The sequence below is a fragment of the Thalassophryne amazonica genome, chromosome 13 (genome assembly GCF_902500255.1).
Source record: "Thalassophryne amazonica chromosome 13, fThaAma1.1, whole genome shotgun sequence".
Lineage (NCBI taxonomy): Eukaryota > Metazoa > Chordata > Actinopteri > Batrachoidiformes > Batrachoididae > Thalassophryne > Thalassophryne amazonica.
In genome coordinates this window covers 28,636,228-28,657,451 of record NC_047115.1, presented here as the reverse complement: position 1 = coordinate 28,657,451, position 21,224 = coordinate 28,636,228, and the positions used below count along the sequence as shown (strand labels likewise).

The window sequence follows — 21,224 nt, the reverse complement described above, 5'->3', positions numbered from 1 at the left end:
GTGTGTGTGTGTGTGTGTGTGTGTGTGTGTGTGTGTGTGTGTGTGTGTGTGTGTGTGTGTGTGTGTGTGTGTGTGTGTGTGTGTGTGTGTGTGTGTGTGTGTGTGTGTGCGTGCATGCGCACGCGCACAGTGAGGAAAATAAGTATTTAAACACCCTGCAATTTTGCAAGTTCTCCCACTTAGAAATCATGGAGGGGTCTGAAAGTTTCATCTTAGGTGCATGTCCACTGTGAGAGACATAATCTAAAAAAAAAATCCGGAAATCACAATGTATGATTTTTTTTAATAATTTATTTGTATGTTACTGCTGTAAATAAGTATTTGAACACCCCCCAACCAGCAAGAATTCTGGCTCACACAGACCTGTTAATTTTTCTTTAAGAAGCCCTCTTATTCTGCACTCTTTACCTGTATTAATTGCACCTGTTTGAACTTTTTACCTGTATAAAAGACACCTGTTCACACACTCAATCACACTCCAACATGTCCACCATAGCCAAGACCAAAGAGCTGTCTAAGGACACCAAGGACAAAACTGTAGACCTGCACAAGGACTACAGGACAACAGGCAAGCAGCTTGGTAGAAGACAACAAATGTTATGATTATTTATTAGAAAGTGGAAGAAACACAAGATGACTGTCAGTCTCCCTCGGTTTGAGATTCCATGTAAGATCTCACTTTGTGGGGTAAGGATGATTCTGAGAAAGCTCAGAACTACACAGGAGGACCTGGTCAAGGACCACAGTCACAAAGATTACATTAGTAACACATGATGCTGTCATGGTTTAAAATCCTGCAGGGCAGCAAGGTCCCCCTGCTCAAGCCAGCACATGTCCAGGCCCGTTTGAAGTTCACCAGTGACCATCTGGATGATCCAGAGGAGGCATGGGAGAAGGTCATGTGGTCAGATGAGACCAGAATAGAGCTTTTTGGAATCAACTCCACTTACCATGTTTAGAGGATGAGAGCAACCCCAAGAAAACCATCCCAACCGTGAAGCATGGGGGTGGAAACATCATACTCTGGGGGTGCTCTTCTGTAAAGGGGACAGGACGACTGCACCGTATTGAAGGGAGGATGGATGGGGTCATGTATTGCGAGATTTTGGCAAACAACCTCCTTCCCTCAGTAAGAGCATTGAAGATGGGTCATGGCTGGGTCTTTGGAGGGAGCTGAAACTCCAAACCTGAAAGCTCTATAGAAGATCTGTATGGAGGAGTGGACCAAAATCCCTGCTGCAGTGTGTGAAAACCTGGTACTACAGGAAGCGTTTGAGCTCTGTAATTGCAAACAAAGGCTACTGTACCAAATATTAACATTGACTTTCACAGCTGTTCAAATACTTATTTGCAGCAGTAACATAAAAATAAATTATTAAAAAAATCATACATTGTGATTTCCGGATATATATGTATGTATATATATATATATATATATGCAAATAATGGATGGTAAGGAGTCCAAATCGGCTACGCCTCGTCCAATATAACTTTTCTTCATCCAATATTTCTCTATGTTGGACGACTTGCCATCCATCAATTGTTACGTTCTCCACCCCCCTCCCAAATTAAGCAAACAACAAAGAGTCAAGTAAATTAGATCAATTAATTTTGTTATGAACAGCATATGAATGCTTCTAAAGCATCAGTAGCTTGCTTGTCTACCTTCTTAGTATTTTTGGCATCCTTGGAGTTCAGTATTTCCACCAGTTCCTCCTCTGTGAACTCAGCAAACCTCGCTGGCAGACGATTTTCTGCTGTTGTTGACATGTTTGTTGCCATTTTTTCAACCAGCATCTGTCAGCAAGTTCCTGACCTCCGCTACGTCATTAGTGATGTCATCTCATGAATAATTGTATGCCGCACTCTGATTGGCTAGCTGTTGGCAGTAAACTCTAACGCTGTTGGTCAGCGGGAACCGATCCAATATAACTTTTGGCCCTTGCCTTTTTGGATCCCTTTGGATCCAACATAACTTTCTGGCACAAGGCATGCCAAAATACAGGTAAATGATGCACAGAAAGGCTAATCTGTGATTGGCTATTGCAATCTGAATGGAGAACACACACACACACACACACACACACACACACACACATATATATATATATATATATATATATGTATGTGTGTGTGTGTGTGTTGTGTATTTACTCACTTCTGTCACAGCGTGTTCGTTAGAATCACATATTAACGTGCAGCCTCAGCTGAGATTCATCACACTTCGAGGCATTTTGACAAAACAAGATGACTATGTGCCAAATAATTGATTAATCCTCGGTATATGTTTCCTGAAGAAATATTAATTACGGTGCAATTGTTTACAGGAGGCAGAGAAAATTTAATTGAAAAACAGAATGAGTGTGCGATAATTTGAGCCTCTGCAGTGTTTGTTGGTGATAGTTTTTTTCTTCCACAAAAAAAAGAGGAGGGAGAAGAGCCAATTGATTGTCGGAACAAGAAAATACTTTTTGATTTGTTTGTGGCAAATAATAAACACTGAAGGAAACGGCTTGATGAGAAAAACAAAATGAGGTGTGTTTTCACATTCAATACTTTATTGCAGTTATGCTGAAATATTGGAACACACTCAGTGGGTGTGAGATGATAAACCCGTCTTAGTAATGAAGGTAAATATGTGTGTGCTGTCCATCAGCCAGTTGCTGTCCAGACGTTTTAAGGCGTTATGGTTTGTTCTGGAGCAGGTGGAGAAACAGCTGCTCACACACCATGTGGTCACACTTTAGCCTTTACAGTTTCATACTTTTAAAATCTCATAATGTTTTACAGCTTCGCAGTTGCTTCTGACATCAGCCATTATATGTTATTGAAATATTTATGGCTTAAAGTGGAGTATTCACCTTATTTGCCCCTCCCACTTTTGCAACAGAGGCATTTCCCTTTTGTCTTAGGACTTTTGTCTTAATATCTTCCATTGTTCTATATTGAAAACACCGGTGTTTTCAATATAGAACAATGGAAGATATTACATGGGTAGAAACAAAAACCTTTTTGAAAAGCTCAAAGGGATTGACTCTGGCTCACCCACGGGTCAGAACAGAGTGGCAAGATGACATGAAAAAGTGGCCCACGATTATTTTTAACTACTTTGCGTTGTTACTCGGCGTGGACGGTTTGGCTATGAGGAACTACGAGCTTCGCGCCGCACAGCGCTGCTGAAGCTCATATAAAAGCACATTCAAGTTAAAATACTACCCCATAAGTAGTACCACCGTAATGCCAAGATTATGTAACGTCAATATACGTATGGTGTTATTTCATGCAGTGCTTGGTTGTTTTAAATGCCAGAAAATGAGTAAATTAGATAGCAGCTAACGCTACAAACACAGCTTACCCGTTTGTCTAACTAGCATCCGCTGTAGCTTCTTCAGTGGAGCGTTATAGTCCAACCATTTCTACTGAGTAAAAAAAATAAAAAGAACAGCCATAGGGACGTTTGGGTGGATTTTTCAAATTCAGCACCTTTAGCCAGCACCGGAGATCCCCATCTTTCAATGGAGGAGGGAAAAAGTTAAATGCTGGTCCACAGCACTCAGATCTACACTTCTCATGTTCAAAACATCATTCTGAAAGCGATAGTTTCCTCTTCTTCCAGTTGTTGTGGCACCCATGAACTGAACTATTAATGCTGCTCATGTTTGGACATTTGTAGCGTACTGTGTTCCCACGTAGCTAATCATTGACGCAGTGGCAAACCGGAAGTTGCTTGTCAAAATGGAACCACCCACCCTGACTTCCTGAATAAAGTGAATAGAGCTTTGTGCCTGCACACGCCCCAAACAACCTTACCTGGGGATGTTATCAAAAATAAGTAAATAAATAGAGTCTGTGCTTTTCCCACAACACTGAATTTTCAGGGTGAAATTCTTCCCAAGACCGATAACTCAAATGCTAAAATAAAGTCAGATGTAGAAGTGCATACTCTCACTAGCTTAGCTTATGGTAAGCTTAAAGTGGACGCTCTCATTTTGGCCAAACAACTATCCAGTTTCTGGATATTCTGTGTTAGTATGTGCCCGTGGCCAACGTGCTTGATGAATTCCTGCACAAAAAGTAGTTCCCAGATATTTGTGATATATTCCTGTGAGATGATGAGCATATCTCATTGTATGCTGCATTTACACATAGGCAAGACATGTTATGAATGTCATATTTGCGTCATTCTTGCCACATTCCTGACATTCTTAACGCGACTTAACGCATCTGAATAGGTTTCTTAATAGTGCGTGTTGGTGTGTGATATTTGTGATTTTCGTGGAGCATGTTTTTGGCTGTCAAAAAATGTTTCACGAATGTCACGCACCACCCTCATTTTGCTTCCTGTCGTGGAGGTCGCAACTGAGTGTGTTGATCCGTCTTGATTAGTGGTGATCCTTAATAGTGCGTGACAGAGTTCTTCTTTGACGTGCGCACAATTAAACCCTGCTGCACCGCATTCAGTTTCATTGCTGCAGTATTCTGAAGGACAGTGAGGCCAAGTCAGCTAAAAGTCTCGTTCCAGTGCTCATCATTGTGCTCCTGCAGGTGTTCCATCTGCTGCATGTGCCTGATGTTTGGGAAAATGAGCGAGACAAGAGTCACGTGGAGCCACACATCTGGCTTTCTCTGTCTCCTCCTCTCTGCGCCACTCCATGGCACAGAGCCCAACTAAGCATGCAGTCACAAAGTTCTTCTGCTGTGGATTAATCTAGATTTTGAGGAGCGATCTGAATTGTTCAGCAACTGACAGTTGGATGAATATGGGGGTGTGTGTGGAGACAATTCGCCTCATTCATAACGTGACAGAACTTAACGATGCGCTGTTACGCGCAATAGCAACAACACGGAACATTATTCTTGCCTGTGTGTAATGGTTCTTGATAACTCTCCAGCAACACCTGCCATTAAGCATAACGCGTGGTAACAGGTTGCAGCAGTTCCTGAGGACACCTGACGCCTCTGTCCTGAATCATCACATTCGTGATCAGCGGCCAAGAATGTAAACTTCATGGCATTCGTGACTTGCCGTCATTATGTCTAAACGATGTATAAATTAATTCTAAATTTTACCAGTAATAAAATTATAAAGATAACTGAAGTTTTAAGAGTGGCCATAATAAATATTTAAGAAACTTAAAGTTTATAAGCAACTTCACCTGTTATCGCTCAAGCACATTGTAAACATTGACACGATGGAGTTTGATGCGGAAGAGCTCAGAAAGATACGATTGGAATGTTTTAATTCCCATTTGCAGTTGGTGATGAAAGACTTGGGTTTTAACTTCAGAACAAGAAGCTGCACTGAAAGAGATCTATTTGGGAAGAGACACATTCTGTGTGTTGTCACTCCAACGAGAGCGGCACGCTGAGCAGTGTGGCGAAAGTAGTCCAGCGAGCTCAGTCTGTGGGCGAGCTGCCCCACAGTGCCAAAATAGCAGGGATGTCGCTCCAATGAGAGTGGGACGCTGAGCAGGGTGGTAGAAGTGTTTGTGGTTGGCACAGTTCAGCTCGTCAGCTAACAGCTAGTTAGTAGATTATACAGTAATCAAAATTAATTTTTAGGTTAGCTGTGCCTACCATTCGCAGTACTGTCGTAATGAACAAGATATAAATAACTTTTTTCTGTCTTTTCCCACAGCCATCTCTCCTGAATGCAGAGTCTCATGTTGCTCCACATAGTTTTCACTCTCATAGTCTGCGCAGACTGCCACTCTACCAGCCGCTGCACATCAGCCATCCTATGCCAGTGTCTCTGAGTGTTGGCCAGCCACTCCTGCCCCCTCTTCTTGCTCAACACGGGATGCCACCTGGCCATGATTCTGCCTCGCCACCAAGAATGCCGCTTTTCCACAGTCTACCCCGCCAGCAGTCATTATATAGAATGGAACAGGTTTGTATGAAATAAAATGTTTCTCCAATTTTAAATGCAAATTTCAAGATGTTATGGAGCAGGTAGCTCAGCAAGATAAGGAGCTAGGCTAACAATATGTAGAACTGGGTTGATTACCAGTCACTTTACCTGTCAGTGGTCTTGGACAAGATGCATCGTCTGCATTGTCCCAGTCCAACCAGATGGAAATAATTAACAGTTTTGGCTGTATTTTAAAATATTTTAAAAAATACATTTCTAAAACATGATAGTTAGCCTTACCTGATCCTAGCTGTCCTTATCATTGCTGTTTTGCCTCTTCCACTACGTTCAATCAAGTGGCGTGTTGAATAGTATGAAGATTAGCTTATTCACTGTCTTTATTCATGAGTGTGGTGTTTTAGTTTGAGCTCCAAAAGGCAGTCTGCGATACCGGGCTTTGATTCTGGTAAAGCAAAGTGAAAATGTTTGCTTTTGCTTGGCCTTCTGCAGCTGCTGGGATCCTAAACACTGAGGCACCTGTGTGCTATATCATGTCCAGACAAGCCTCAGGTTCCCTCACAATTCAAGTACTACTCCTGATCTTAGTCTCCCTAAGGAACCATTCATTTGACACAGTCATTCCACCAGTACCCAAGGATCCTCTGAAGAGACCACGTACCAAAGGCTTCTAATGATCTTGTTTGATTGCATTCATTTATTCATGTTCTATACCTAAGTAAGTCCCTTCGGCTGCTCCCTTGTTTGCACTTGGGGTTGCCACAGCAAATCCAAGGTGGATTTGCATGTTGAATTGGCACAGGTTTTATTCCGGATGCCCTTCCTGATGCAACTCCACATTACATGGAGAAAAGTGGCAGGGGTGGGATTTGAACCCAGAACCTTCTGAACTGAAACCAAGCACGTTAACCACTTGGCCACCTGCCCATTCATGTTCTATACCTACTTACTCAAATTAAGGGTCAAGGGGTGCTGAAGCCTGTCCCAGCAGTCATAGGGCATGATGTGGGGTACACCCTGGACAGGACGCCAGGCTATATATAGACAGACAAAAACAATCACACACACACCTACAGCCAATTTAAAGTCAGTTCACCGAATCTGCATGTCTTTGGAAATGAGAGGAAGCCGGAGCAATTGGAGCAGGGGTGCTCAAGTTCGGTCCTCGAGAGCTACCTTCCTGATACTCTTAGTTGTCTCCCTGCTCCAACACACCTGAATCCAATGAAAGACTCGTTAGCAGGCTTTTAATGAGCCTTTCATTGGATTCAGGTGTGTTGGAGCAGGGAGACAACTAAGAGTATCAGGAAGGTAGCTCTCGAGGACCGAACTTGAGCACCCCTGACCGAGAGGGAACCCGTGCAAAGGGGAAGCAATCCCATGACATTCTTGCTGTGAGGTAACGGTGCTAACCACTAAGCCACGGCGCTGCCCACCGTGCTGCCTCATTGTATGTTCAGGCTTGTTTTGTTTTAATTTTTGTTTGCCCCTCATGGTTGCCACAGTGGATCCAGTAGAGATTTGTGTGAGGATTTGGCACAGGTTTTTTACGGTGGATGCCCTTCCTGACGCAACTGCAGTTAGAGAAGCACATATATAGCCGCTCCAAACATTCTCCCAGCCAGGTACTAATCAGGACCTACTCTGCCTCTGAGATCTGACGGGAGCAGGTGTGCATCGAGGAGAATGCCTGCATTTATGTCAAGGCGTGAATAAAGGGGGGTGGGGGGATGAAAGTGATAGGAGAGTCCCACAAAAAAAGACCGTGACCTTTGATGTCCAAACCGTGTATCTTATGAAAGTTACTTAAAAAAAACAATTGTTTTACATAAATGTCTTGTGCTCAAAAGTGCTCAGAGCTTGTTTAGTGAAAGCTGGTTCTCTCCAAAATGTCACCTTTTGAGGAATAGGGGACCAATCACTTTGTTTGTGGCTCGACGACTGCACATTTTTTGTTTGTTCACCAGGCTTTCAAAGGTGTTTGTACACCCAAAGCTCATGGAGCTGCTTTCTCAAGACACTGCTGACAGCATAATCCTTCATTTTCAATTAAAATGTGAGAACACCATCAAATGTTTAACGCACGTATGGAGTTTAATGGGGGAATTCTGCTAATGACTACATTAGAATGCACATGGGTCCAATGTTATTCTTGCATTTCAGGTGACACATCTGTCCATTAACATCTTTACTTCTTTCTTTACGGTCTTTTGGACATAAATCAGGTGTTTTCCATTAAATGTGTCCCACATATGCGATGTAGGAACGCTTCCAAGAGTGAGGATTGTGTTCTATAAACTCACAATGGGCTGTACGTGTATTTTTGTCAATCCACTCTGTATGCTTGTACCAGTTGATGTTCAGATTTCTGTAACAGAATGGCAAACAAATCGTTTTCTGTGCAAGTGGTATTGCCCCGAAATCAACAAATAAGAATTTTTTTCTGAGGAACAGAGGTGCTGTGCTGTTAAAGAGCTCAGTTTGACAAAGCATCGTCAGGTTTTTAAACTCCTCTGATGATTTGCTTCTTGTTGACTGAAGAGGTTTGTGCTGTGGTATATTGTAGATTTGTCCACTTCTAAAGGTTTGTTAAAGGGGTTTTTAAATTTACATAATGCTTATTAAATGCATGTGAATGTTCAACAAGAAAATATAGTCCAACAGGTGTCTTAAAAACAGACGTTGAAAATTTCTCATAAATACTGAGGCAGTGCATTGTACAAAAACACATTTGTCGGGCTCAAAGGGCTTGTTTGCACCTGAAGATTCAAATCTAGCTTCTTTTTTTTAGAAATACCAATGATGTTTACACAGACCTGCATGTTCATTCATTCTCACCTACATGAGCTGCATCTTTCTGTCCTTACAGTTGTTTGGTTTGCAGACATATGTCTGTTGTCTGTGTGTTGTCAATTCCAAGAAATGTAAGACAGAAATGTCCGTTTCTTACAGTCTGAATCAAAAGCATATTCACTAACAGGAAAAACGCATTTCCATAAAATGTGCTGTTTTTGGATATAGTAGCATGGGGCTGACCTCCAATTCTGACGTTGACCGATTGCAACCTAAATTAAATAACTACTTCCCATCCTTTGGCCTACCGTACCTGCTAAGTTTGACTAAAAATGCATTAGGCATTCCAAAATCCACAAGAAACAATTTAGTGCCACTATATGTCAAAGCCACCAACATCTCAGATCAAACCACCAGCTTTCCTTCAGCCACACCTCCCCAACTGCCTCAAGCACAAGAATCACCCCTTAAGGGTGTTCCATGTAGGGCGAGCCAGTCCTTTGTTGGTTCTCATCCATCCACATTCTTGGTCATAGGTCTTTTTTGGCTCTGAGCATGGCTTCTTGGGGGAAAGATTTCTGGAAAGTCATTACTATATACTGCAACATTTCTCAAGAATGTTGAAGAATAGCTATCTATCTACATTGCTCAAAATAATTAGGGGAACAGTGTTCCCCTAATTATTTTGAGCACTACACACACATATATATGGTGTGAAAAAGTGTGTGCCCCTGTGAGCTTTTAGGTGTTAGAAATTTTTTAGGACATCAAAAAACAAAACAAAATTTCTAAAATGATGCCCTTTAAACTCACAGTGAAAAGCAATCTTTACATCATGAATTAAAAGAAATAAAAATCTAAAAGCCAAAATGACAGTGTGAATTAGTAAGTGTCCCCTTTAATATGAAACATATAAACCATCACTTTTACATCCAGTTTTCTCCAGACAAGTGAGGACGGATACAAGATACTGATTATGTCTTGAATTTAGGAGATTAGAGAGGAAAGCCACCAAGACACCCAGACAACCCTGAAGAAGCTATAGACTTCTGTGACTGTGTTTGAAGAAATTGTGCACAGTGCAGGTTTTTGAGTATTGCATCACCACTCATGCCTTCAGAGTGGAGTTGCACAAAGCAGAACTTTCTTCAACAAAACAGATCAATTCTATGCTTGAATCGCTGATGTTCCTTCTGGCAAATTGTAGTTGAACTTTCAAGTGTTTTTTTGTTTTGTTTTTTTACAAAAACCTTCTCTATTCCACTTCATCATGAAGCTGTATACCTGGTGAAAAAAGTGCCTTTTTGCAACCTTGGGCGGATGTGAAATGTTGCTGCATCGCCGCCCTGTAGGTCATGCAGAAAACACCACGTTTTTTTTTTTTTGACAGTTTAACCTTGCATGTAAATGTGGCCGACTCGGTCATTCCATGAGTGATTTACCACCTTCTGACTCTCGCTGCTATCTGTGACCTTCATGCTTCAGTTTTGTTCCCTGTGGTTTCTCAGAGAGTGTGTGTGTTTGTTGCTGAGGCGTGTGTTTGTGTGACAGCAGATGTTTATCATTCCTCATCTCCTTACCGCAGATTCGTAAACACGATGACTCCACTTGTCAGATAACTTTCTACACTCGGAGCACTGCCACAGCAAGACAAAGATGAGATTTGGGATTCATCTGGTGTTAAGAGCCTGATAACGCAGTGCCCTCCATGAGACTCCTGTCCGCTGTTGTCTCCACATCGCAACTAATCTCTGCTTAGATTTAGAAGTTGATGTCTTGCCATCATTTTTCAGTTTTTGTGTTTTGGCTGCCACGCAGTGTATCTCAAGACAGTAATAATAATTAGTAGCATTTCATTAGACAAACTTGTCAATTACTTCAATTACTGTCTATAAGATAGATTAGGAAGTAAATATGTCAGTCAAATTTTAGAGGCAATGTCTTTACAAGTCAAAGCAATCATCCAAAAGGAAGCAATTATGGTAATTTATGTTGATAACAAACAGAGAAAAGCATCAGATTGTCACATCTGACCTAGAAATAGTGGACACATTAACATTTCCTTTAAAGTCTGGTTCCAATTCTTTAGCTGAAGTGAGACTTTAGAAAATAACTTTAGTTCTTCAACACATTTTGAGTCACATCCAAAAACTTTGAATTGTCAGGAATCTTTTGCACAGAATCGTACGCCCTCATCACTGACTTGCAGCAGCTGGACGAGGAAGAAGAAATCATTCAGAATCGTCTGCACTGACGATCCCTCCCAAAAACAGTTGAATCAAAATTAACTTTTATACAGTAGTCTGAATTTTCTGGGTCCACAACTTGACCGCGAGTAAAGCCAAATCGCGATTTACGCGTGCGTGAGTTAACTGGGCTCACCTGTAGTTTGATAAGCTTTCATGATTGTTATTTATTTAATATTGTTGCCACGGTAGCACAATGGGATAAGCCTAACCTGTTGTTGGACAAGACACTTCATCTGGATTGTCTCAGGTCATCCAGCTGTAAATGGTACTGGCCTGAACTGGAGAAGTAATCTGCATCAGGCTGGGAGCTGTTGACTGTCATTCGCTTCACACATCAGAATCCAGACAGCCATGGAACCTCACGGACTATGTAGGGCTTACTTTTTCTTGATACTGCTCCTTTGCAAGGGAAACAGTCTACTTAATGAAAAGGGGTCCAGTTGTTTGTGGGGTATCAGTGTTGTATCACTACTGCCTATGGGGGAGCAAAAGTGTCACCTGCTCCACTGGAGTTGGCGGCTACAAATATCCTAAACATAATGACCTGAATAATGAAACTAACTGTGTCCTGTCTTCTTCAGGACTTTGAGAAGCCAAGTCCGCCCCAGAAGCCTCTTCCTGCTGACCCAATAGGGAGAAGCTCTCGACTTGGTCACAGTTCCCCCACAGCCAGAATCCACATCCCTGGGACTGGACCCCTCCCAGTACCCATCCCCAATGTGCCAAGGCCTCTTCCCACTATCCCTTTACCAAACAGGTTGGTTGTGGTGGAATAAAAACTTCAAAAATGTGTTGTTAACATGGTGGCTCTAGAAGTTTGTTTGGTGGGGCTTTGTGATGGTGTATGTATTTTAAATTAACTTTAAAGTGTCTATAACATAAATGTTATTAATTCAACCATACAACACAAAATAGATAATAGCTAAGAGTAGCAGTCATTCTGACTGGACACAAATACAAATTTGGACACTTTGGAGTGAGTAGCAGGTAAACAATATAAAAACTATGTAGTTAACAACAAAAAACATAGAGTTATGGTTGCTCTCCATTTGAGCTGTTCTCCACATTTTCCTTTGGATTCTCCTGTTTCTAAAACAGGTTCTGGAACATAGTTGTGCAACAAAGAAACATTCCAGTTTGAGTCAAGTTAGCAAACCAAAGTTAACTGATTAATGACACAAAATGCATCTTGACACAAAATGCAGTTGTTCATCTGTTCCCATTGCATTGCGTAAATAATGTGTCATGGGAACTGTGGGACCTGGGGGTGCTATGGGACAGGATCAGTGAAAGAGGGCTGGTGACTGACAAAACTGGATTTCAAATGGAAAACATTCTGGTGCATTGGAATTCTAGAATTCTTTCTTTTTTTGTGGAGGAAGGGGGTTCAGTCCCATCAGGGTCCACCCCACCCTGCTGTTTATTTAGACTTTAGCATATCATCTTAGAAGGTAATCCATGACCTTGTCTATTCCTGATTTTGTTCACATTTCAGGCCAGCGCCAGTGTTGCCCTACAGACCACCAAAGACTCAAAAGGATTGCTGAGCACATAACATCAACGATGAGAGGATCTCCAAGTGGCAGACAGGGACATTCTTGATTTGCACTACTTCCTGAGACTCTGTATCACCTTTTGGACAGTGTCAGAGTTTTTCTAGAAAGGAGGCGAACGTCACACCTTGGTGCTACGCCTCCATAAGGTGCTATGTTGTCTTTGCTCAGGTACCAATAAGTATTTAATTATTTAACTTCAAGATTACTACATTGTTCACAGAAGACTCTGATGCAAAGTTGTTGTTGTTTTTTGTTTGTTTTGTCATGTTTCACAAGAAAAGAAAAACAAAACAAACTAATTTTAGTACATTTATTTTATTTGGCGATTTTTTTTTTTTTTTTTTTTTTTTTTACATTGACAAAGTGCTAAAAAAAATAATTTAGTGTGTGTACAGTGTGTGTATATATATATATATATATATATATATATATATATATATATATATATACACACACACACACACACACCAAGAAACTGCTTAAATGTTTTGCTTTAGACTAAAAGATAAAAGGAAATGAGGCACAACACGGTGCACATTCGACTGATTCATCTACGACGGCACGATGCCGTATGTTAAATGATGCCGCTTTAGCTTTTAAAATCCTTTTGAGTGCTTAAAGTATTTTCATCATCAGACCCACTCTGAAATCACATGAAGTGTTTTGAGGTGTGATTCCTTTTTATAATGGGAGGAATCTGAATTGCTTGTTCCTGCTTCATTTATTCCCTTATAAGTTCCCTTTTGCAAGTTTTTCTGCCTATGACGGAGTGCTTGGGGCATTTGCTGGATGTGCGCTGCTCCTGATGCTGGCAGAGGCTGCAGGTTCTTGACAGGTTGTTTTCCAGAGAATTAGAACACCACTGGGGAGAGAAAAAAAATTCAGCCTTCAAGGGGAACTCCAGTATTTTTAAACCTGGACTCCATTCTTAAACATTTTGTGTTTATCTTTTCACTTTGGACAAAAATGATTTTAACCATTGCAGTATTAATTTAGAATGTAAAAATGATCATAGGCTAGCCAGCTACCTATTGTATTTGTACAAAGCACAGTAAATCGCTGAAGAGGTGAGAAAGTCTTTAGAACCGTCTGGTAGCATGGGAAGTACCACATGTAACTGTGCACATGTTTACCTCACTAAGGCTGAATCTCAGTTCTACCTCTCGGCCCTTCCCCTTACCCCTTACCCTCCGTTTTGCGTGGGCATGAGAGACGGGTGTCTCAGTTCTCTTTTTGGAGCGAGGCAGGGGGTAGGCGGAGGGCTACAAACCCCTCCAAATGGAGTGAATCTGGAAGCACACTCCGTTTAGAGGGGTAGGAGGAGCATACCGCTCTCCAAAGAAACAAACGTTACCCAGAGCCGCACAAATCAAAGTGGCTTTCATTACATGTTACGTTGTTTAGAAAGTTATAGCCAAAAAACTTTACAGGCAGTTGTCTATGACAGCTACGTGTATGCTGCTGGATGCATGTTGCGTATATTGACGTTCTGAAGAATATCGTAACTTCGCTCGTGTGCTGAGGCTTTATAATACATATACACACGAACGCTACGATAAGACACTTTTATATCTCACAATGGAGAAAATCATGATAAAAGATAAGCACGTTAATTTGTATGTTCATAATTGTTTGGATAATATCGATCCCTGCTGTTGGATTTCAAGGTCTGTAACGTGTGTGTATTTTGTAAACAAACAGGAAGCCCTGAGCACACTCGTCTCCTAATAAGAAAATTTCGGTAATTCCATTCAAAAGGTGAAACTTGCATAATGTATACGTTCATTCCACACAGACTGATATATTTCAAGTGTTTATTTTAATTACTAATTAATTCATTAATTAATTACTAATCAATCAATTAATGATTTATCAATTAACAATATTAATTATTACTATTATTAATGACTATTATCAGTATTAACATTAATTAATTACTAATTAATTATTAATACTATTAATTATTATTATAAATTACAAATTAATTAAATTATTAATACCACAAAATTCTCCGACATGATTGCGATGTGTCGAAGAAATCTGCGACTTCTTCTATTTCTATGCATTTACTCAGAAAGGCGAGAAAATAAAAAGAGCAAACAGGCGACCGCAACAAGTTTCACTTCGGTTACCATGTTGACAAACAGTGAAGACGGCAGTTTGAGACAGGCAGGTTTTTTTCCCCTCCCTAAGGCGGAGGGGTGTCAGGCGGAGGGGTGTTTCAATTCATAGGGCTAGAGGCATACCACTTCGCCTTACCCCTTGTTTTAAAGGGGTAGGGGTAGGGCCAAGGGGAAGGGGTACAAAAGAGAATTGAGATTGGGCCCAAATGTAAAGAAACTTTTAAAAATGACTGGTTATACAGCTGGTGGCTTACCTTAGCCTTCAGTTCATCTTGTGGCGCTGCTCTCCACTGAGTTATTATAAGTATATTGCAAATGAGAGGCTTGTTTTACAAGAATGAGCCACTCATCAGCAATTAATGTTCACCTCCGTAGGCATCCTCTCCCTGCTATCAGGCACCTCTAATTGCAATTTCTCGTCTTCAGTGATAAGCAGAAGCGGCAGCACTCAAGCCTGTATTTTGACCCCAAACCGGAAGTGCAGTTCCTTGACTGGCCACTTGAGGCTGCCTCCAACACAGAGCACATTCCCCAAGAAGCCCATTTTAAAATGTCCAAATTTAGATCAGAAATAAACATGTTTACAGCTTGCTACAAGAAAACGTTTTGGTCTCTATAGATAATTTCTTCCTCCATGACAACTGTATGGGGGGGGACAATTAAAGACAATTTAAGACAATTTAATCCATAAAATTTTGTATAAGTGCTGGCATGGTTGCTGTGACGGGCTGAGCCCAGTGACTCCTTCTGTCGTAGCCTCCAAGTGAAACTCTTGTCTGATTTTATGTTGTATGCTAACGGTGTTAGCACTTTCAACAGCTATGGGTAGGTCTACTTAATGCATCATTACTGAAGAAATATGCAGCTCATCACTTTTACTGTGCACACCAACATAAACCGTTAAGAGAACCACCGCGCAGTCTACAAAAATATGATTTAATAAACACCCTAATCAACGCTAGCCTGTTATCTGGTGCTTTGGACTCGAAGAGAGGGCATGTTAAGGCATTTTTTGTCACACGCTGAGTCACCTGCACTCCACACCTTTATACATTAATGTGTTCATCGTAACTCAGTGCAGGTGGGGCTCTCAACATGGCGATGCCCAGACAAGGGTGTCATTTCGGCAAACTGCTAATTAGCAAAGCTATTCATTCGCCCTATTGACGTATCCCATAATCCCTTGCATGCCAGGGAGTCGCTGCAGTCAAACAACATATAGAGAATCAAAACGATAACAGTTATAAATTAATATTATACGACAAAAATGTCATTCTTTTTTTATGCTTTTCATCACGTTAATAAGAGACTGCTGCATGATACAGTGAAAACTTGCTAAAACAATTACAACAAATAATCCGTGTCTGTTATATTTAATCTGCGTGGAATTTAATAAACGCAAACCGAATTTCAGACATATTATATATATATGAGTCTCAAACAAAGAGGACAAACTGTGTTGTAAAGAACAATAATCAAGACGTTAAAGAGCAACTTCACTTTCCCCAAGAACGACATGATCAGGAAGTGAGCGTAGCTCACAGCAGCTCTCATTGAAAATAACGGAGAGACAGCCTGTGATTCTCGCATGTTTACATAAAATAAACGCAATGACAATGTCTAAAAACCTACAGAATATATTCACGAGAGTGTTAGGCACAATATAAAAATAGTTTTATGTTGCGATGTTAATGGTGTCGTCCATGTGCAGCGGTTAAAGTGCACCGTGATCAGAGCATCTCAGTGCAGTTCTCAGTGTTACTGAGATCTCGCAGCGTGGCGACCTCTCCGAGGTTTTGCGGGATTTGAAAACGTCAATAGGGTGAATTAGCAGGTTAACTTTTCAGTAAAATTTGAAAGCCATTAGCTTCCCCTACATTTAGTTCTACTCATTTTAAACCAGCTCACATAAAAATAAAAATAAAAAGTAAAACCTAAAACCATATGTTTATTCCTTTTGGAGCTTATACACTAAACCAATAAGCAAAATTGACACATTGTATGAAGGCCAAAAGCATCACTTCAAGAAGATGGAGCATGAAGTCCGGTCAGAGTAAATGCATTAATTATTATTAAAATGATATTCCATGAGCATTTTTATTTCATTGTATTTATTTGTTTAATACATTCTGTACTGTGAATAAACTGTATGTTGAATGTAAACTGCTATTTAGTTTATTTATGTACATCTAGATAATCATCTTGTCTTGACATGCTAAAACGTATTTTTGGGAAGCTTCTGTGTTTACGTGTCAACAGTTTAAAATTTCAGCTCTTTAAGTCTGTTTTTCAAAGTATTATAGCCAAAAAACTGGGTCTAAGCTAAAGTCATATAAAAGTTAGTGGTTAGCGGTAGCTTCAGCTAAATGTTAGGTAGTTTATCGGTTTAATGTTATAACAGTTAATGGATTAGCGATTATCAAAGCTAACCTTTAGGTTAGCTGATCCCACCGCTAATCAGTAGTATCAAGAAGTCATGAATGAAAAGATGAACTCAAAGACATCAGGTTGAAAAACACCAGAGTTCTCCTTTAACTTTGTCTTTCACTCGCTTGAGCCTTGAGCCAAGCGAGATGACTTCAGCTCTGTGAGCATTCCAAGCCCTTCTCGCGCACCTCCGACCATATCTGCCCCGTCATTTTTCACAGACGCAGTATTCTTACCGTTCTTTGTGCGGCTGATTTATTCTTGAACTTGAGCTCACACACACACACACACACACAGGAACCTTTGTGTTGACATGCTGTTAAGCACAGCAGAATTTGATTTAAAGACTTTCAGTGCCGTTGTTTTTCTCGTCACTGATGACTATGATGATGTTTGTTGTGCAGCATCTCCACATACCATGAGTGTCTTCTCGCCACACACTGACTGAAGTCAGTTGCATATCTGTATCAGTAATGCTGTGTACAGCTACACTGCAGTGCTCTTTTTTTCACCATATAACAGTTGGCACAGTCAGAGTAAATGCTGAGCAAATATTTGTTAGTGCTGTGTTTGATAATTGTTAAATTCTAAATTCTAAATGTAATACGTTGAGTTGCAAAATTGTAACATGTTGAAAATCCATTGTACAATGTAAAATATTGTATGTCAGCCATCTCAGTTTTCTCCCCTAATTTTTCTTTTTTTGTTTATCTGTTTTTACAATCCCACTGAAAAGAGGACACTGAGGCTGCACCCCACTGACACATAAATGTTTAATATGAAACACTTTCAGAACCACAGTGCAGTCAAACCAAGAGCTTTTATTTATGACATCAGAGAGTCAAATAAAATTTGCTTTTTGACTGTTGTTAGTGCTTTATCTTATATTTAACTCTGAATTTAAAAAGAAAACAAGAAGGATGCATCTTTGCATGTCATGATGGATTTTATTTTAAAATTTTCATCTTTTCCCACATTCATGAACAAGTCGTGTGCAGATGAGGTTGAGCATTGATGGGGTCTTACTCTGAGTCGCCACAGCAGGTCCAGGGTGGATCAGCATGTTTATTTGGAACAAGTTTCACACCAGATGCCCTTACTGACACAACTCCATCATTACATGGAGAATAGGCAGGGGAGGTCTTGAACCGGGGACCTTCCACTCTAAATAAAAGCACACTTAACTGCTTGCCCTCCATTCCTTCCCTTCATCTTCTCTCTTATTTCACTGAAGATCTGAGGCAAAGCATTTCAAGGAATATCCATGCGTAAAGAGCAAGGCCGTAGGCCTAAAATGAACACCTGTGATCTTGTTCCTTCAGACAGCAATGTATCAAGAACAGTCATTCATCGATAGCTGATATAACCATATATCAGCTGGAAGCCTTTGTTAAGCACTGCACTACAGAGCTGTATTCACAAATGTAGTTGAACACTTTACTGTACAAAAACTTAGTTTATGTTACCCTTGTCCAGGGTCTAGTCGAGTCTGAGAGTACGTGCTGGTGCTGCAGTTTGCTGCATCCACAGCACCATGGAACCACCTTGGGTCCTGGATGACAACTACCCAGGCAGACAACTACTCCATTCCCCCATCTCTAAAATAACCATCTCTCTGCCACAGCCAGGTGGAACATGGGCATCCCTTTGCCCATCTCTAGTTCCTGGGGCATACTCGGGCGACCCTGAGGGAAATAAAGGGAGAAGCTGAAGCAACTTGCTTATTGTCTGCAATGTAAATAGAGGAATCACTGCATTACCCCCACCACCACCACCATTCTCTTATTTCATATTCTAAACATCCCAAATTTATTTGATTTTGGGCTGTAGAACTTGACATGTCTCATGTGGCTCTGCACTGCTGAACAGTTTTAATAGATTGTAATAGTTGATCAATACTGCCACCTGCCAGAAATCACTGGGTATTACAAGTATGGATATATTTCTACAGTTAATAAATGTTTTTGGTGTGTGTGTGTGTTGGGGGGGGGTGTGACATCATCCATCATTAGTCATTTGCATGGTGTGAGAATGTATTTCCAAGCCTTTTGGGAATTCTGACCTTTCACAAATAATGAGAGCATCGACATTTTCTTTCTGAATATTCCTCTTAAATGTCACTGTTCCCACTTCCAACTTGTAGAATCAGGTCCATAAGTATTTGGACAGTAACACTGTGTGTGTAATTTTGACTGTATGACACCACAGTGGCACTGAAATGAACCAGTCAAGATCTTCTTGCCATGCACACCTTTAGCTTTAATTCAAGGGCTTTAAAAAATATCACATTAAGCATTTAAAAATGAAATGGATTTGTAAACATTGTCCCTCAATTTTTAGAGGTCATAAGTTCATATGGATACATGAACATTTGTAAGTCACTGACTATTTCTTGGACTTCATTTGCATGAATCATTAAGAAATGGGGTACTGTATGTTAAATATGTCTGGAGGAGGCAATTTTCAAAACTATGTAAGGAGACCAGTGAGAGAAGCTTGTTGACCCCCAAACTGTGAATCTACTGCGAATTGTAAATTATGTGCAAACAGTGAATTGCAAAACGTGACTGCTGAAACAAATCTCATAAAATGTGAATGCACATCGTGCAAAATGTGAATTTCTTCATGATTTGTCTTATGTTTCGCACATATTCACAATTCGTTATCTTAAGTTTCGCATTCTTCCAGCTTAGGGAAAAATCCACATTTGTGTCCAATTACAATGCACCATCATTTACAAAACAGCCGATTTGTGCCCCCCCCCCCCCCCCAAAAGATAAGAGATAAGTCACGATTTGCAGCAGATTCACGTTTTGGGGGTCAAGGCCTCCTTCTTCCATGGTTTATCAGTTTATGCGAGCAGACTACTGTATAATGCAGATAGTTCTTCACTTTGAAATGTCTTAATCTTTTTACATGTTTCAAACCAGTTTTGGAGTTTTGATTTACTGTCTTTAGTTTAAAACTTCAGTTGTCATCCAGATGCTGGAATACCACCAGAAACAATGTGATCAGAGATAGCAGACTTCATTCACAGTCACACAACTAGTGGATATGGCAGTTATGAGATATTCTATGAAAATTTTCTTATCTGTTCAATTTTTTTTTTTTATTTTGGTCACCACTGGTCATTTTGGCATAAACATATTCAATCAATCAATCAATCCACTTTTTTTTATATAGCGCCAAATCACAACAAACAGTTGCCCCAAGGCGCTCGATGTTCAGCTGATGTTATTTACCCTATCATATAAGTACTGGTTTATGAATAAAGAAATGACTGATTTTTATCATACTAACTATACATTAACAAAACATAGCTGTGCAAACTCCTTTTGATAATCCTATACATAAATATAGGTATTTTTTTAATTATTATTACTTATTTATTAAACTTTCTAATGAATTCATTTTTTTTAAAGAAAAAAATATAATTTATCTGTTTGTTTGTTTTTGGTCAATTTTCCGATTCAGCTACTGGTCCGATAATACATATCTCTGGTTTCGTGTGGCTAGTTACACTCCATTGCATGTATTACCAAATGTGGAAACACACACAAACAGACAAACAGAGCCACTTAAAGCATTGTAATTACTTCTCACACACACACACAACGGACAGGGATTTCTAAAAATAAAACATGATGCATCATGTTTAAGATGCTAATCTATGAGGAAAGATTAAACTAAATAAATACATTTTAAAAATGTACTATGAATGTTATTATTGCATTTGTTTGTTTTAGCTATGATGAAAGTAATTGAAGTGGAATGGCAACAGTGGAGAGACTGAATTTCATTCAATAAATAGGCAACAAAAAACCCCGCAAACACAGCAAATAAAAGCAGGTTCGCTGTGAAATTTAAGACATTTATTATTTTTTTTAATTTTTCAAAAAGACACTTGTGTACAGCTGTAATAAATATGTAAATAGAATTAAATGTGTTTCTTCTGCAGAAGAAAAAGCTGATACTTTGTTGAAACTTTTTTTAACCACCGACATAAATCACGTTGTATCTTCATAAACTAAACCACAATGGAAAATTAAATGTTATATATTATGTAGTACTTGTGTATACACCCCCCCCGCCTTAATTCTGGTGCGTCATGTGTTGACGCCCACCCCTCTGTGGGATCAGCGGTCACATGACTCCTCTGACCTGGCCGCCTCATCCGTTTGCATGAGCGCTTTGCTGTGAAACTATT

General features: G+C 40.1%; 1 protein-coding gene across 1 annotated transcript in view; it reads left to right on the top strand.

The window, feature by feature from the left end:
• Nucleotides 1-12,767, top strand: part of adam12 (ADAM metallopeptidase domain 12) — a 195,970-nt gene extending 183,203 nt beyond the window's left edge. The window contains exons 21-23 of the mRNA XM_034184356.1: nt 5,639-5,890; nt 11,493-11,668; nt 12,407-12,767. Coding sequence (XP_034040247.1) covers nt 5,639-5,890; nt 11,493-11,668; nt 12,407-12,458 — 480 coding nt within the window. The 3' untranslated portion in view covers nt 12,459-12,767. The remainder of the gene's footprint in view (nt 1-5,638; nt 5,891-11,492; nt 11,669-12,406) is intronic.
• The last annotated feature ends 8,457 nt before the right edge of the window (nt 12,768-21,224 follow it).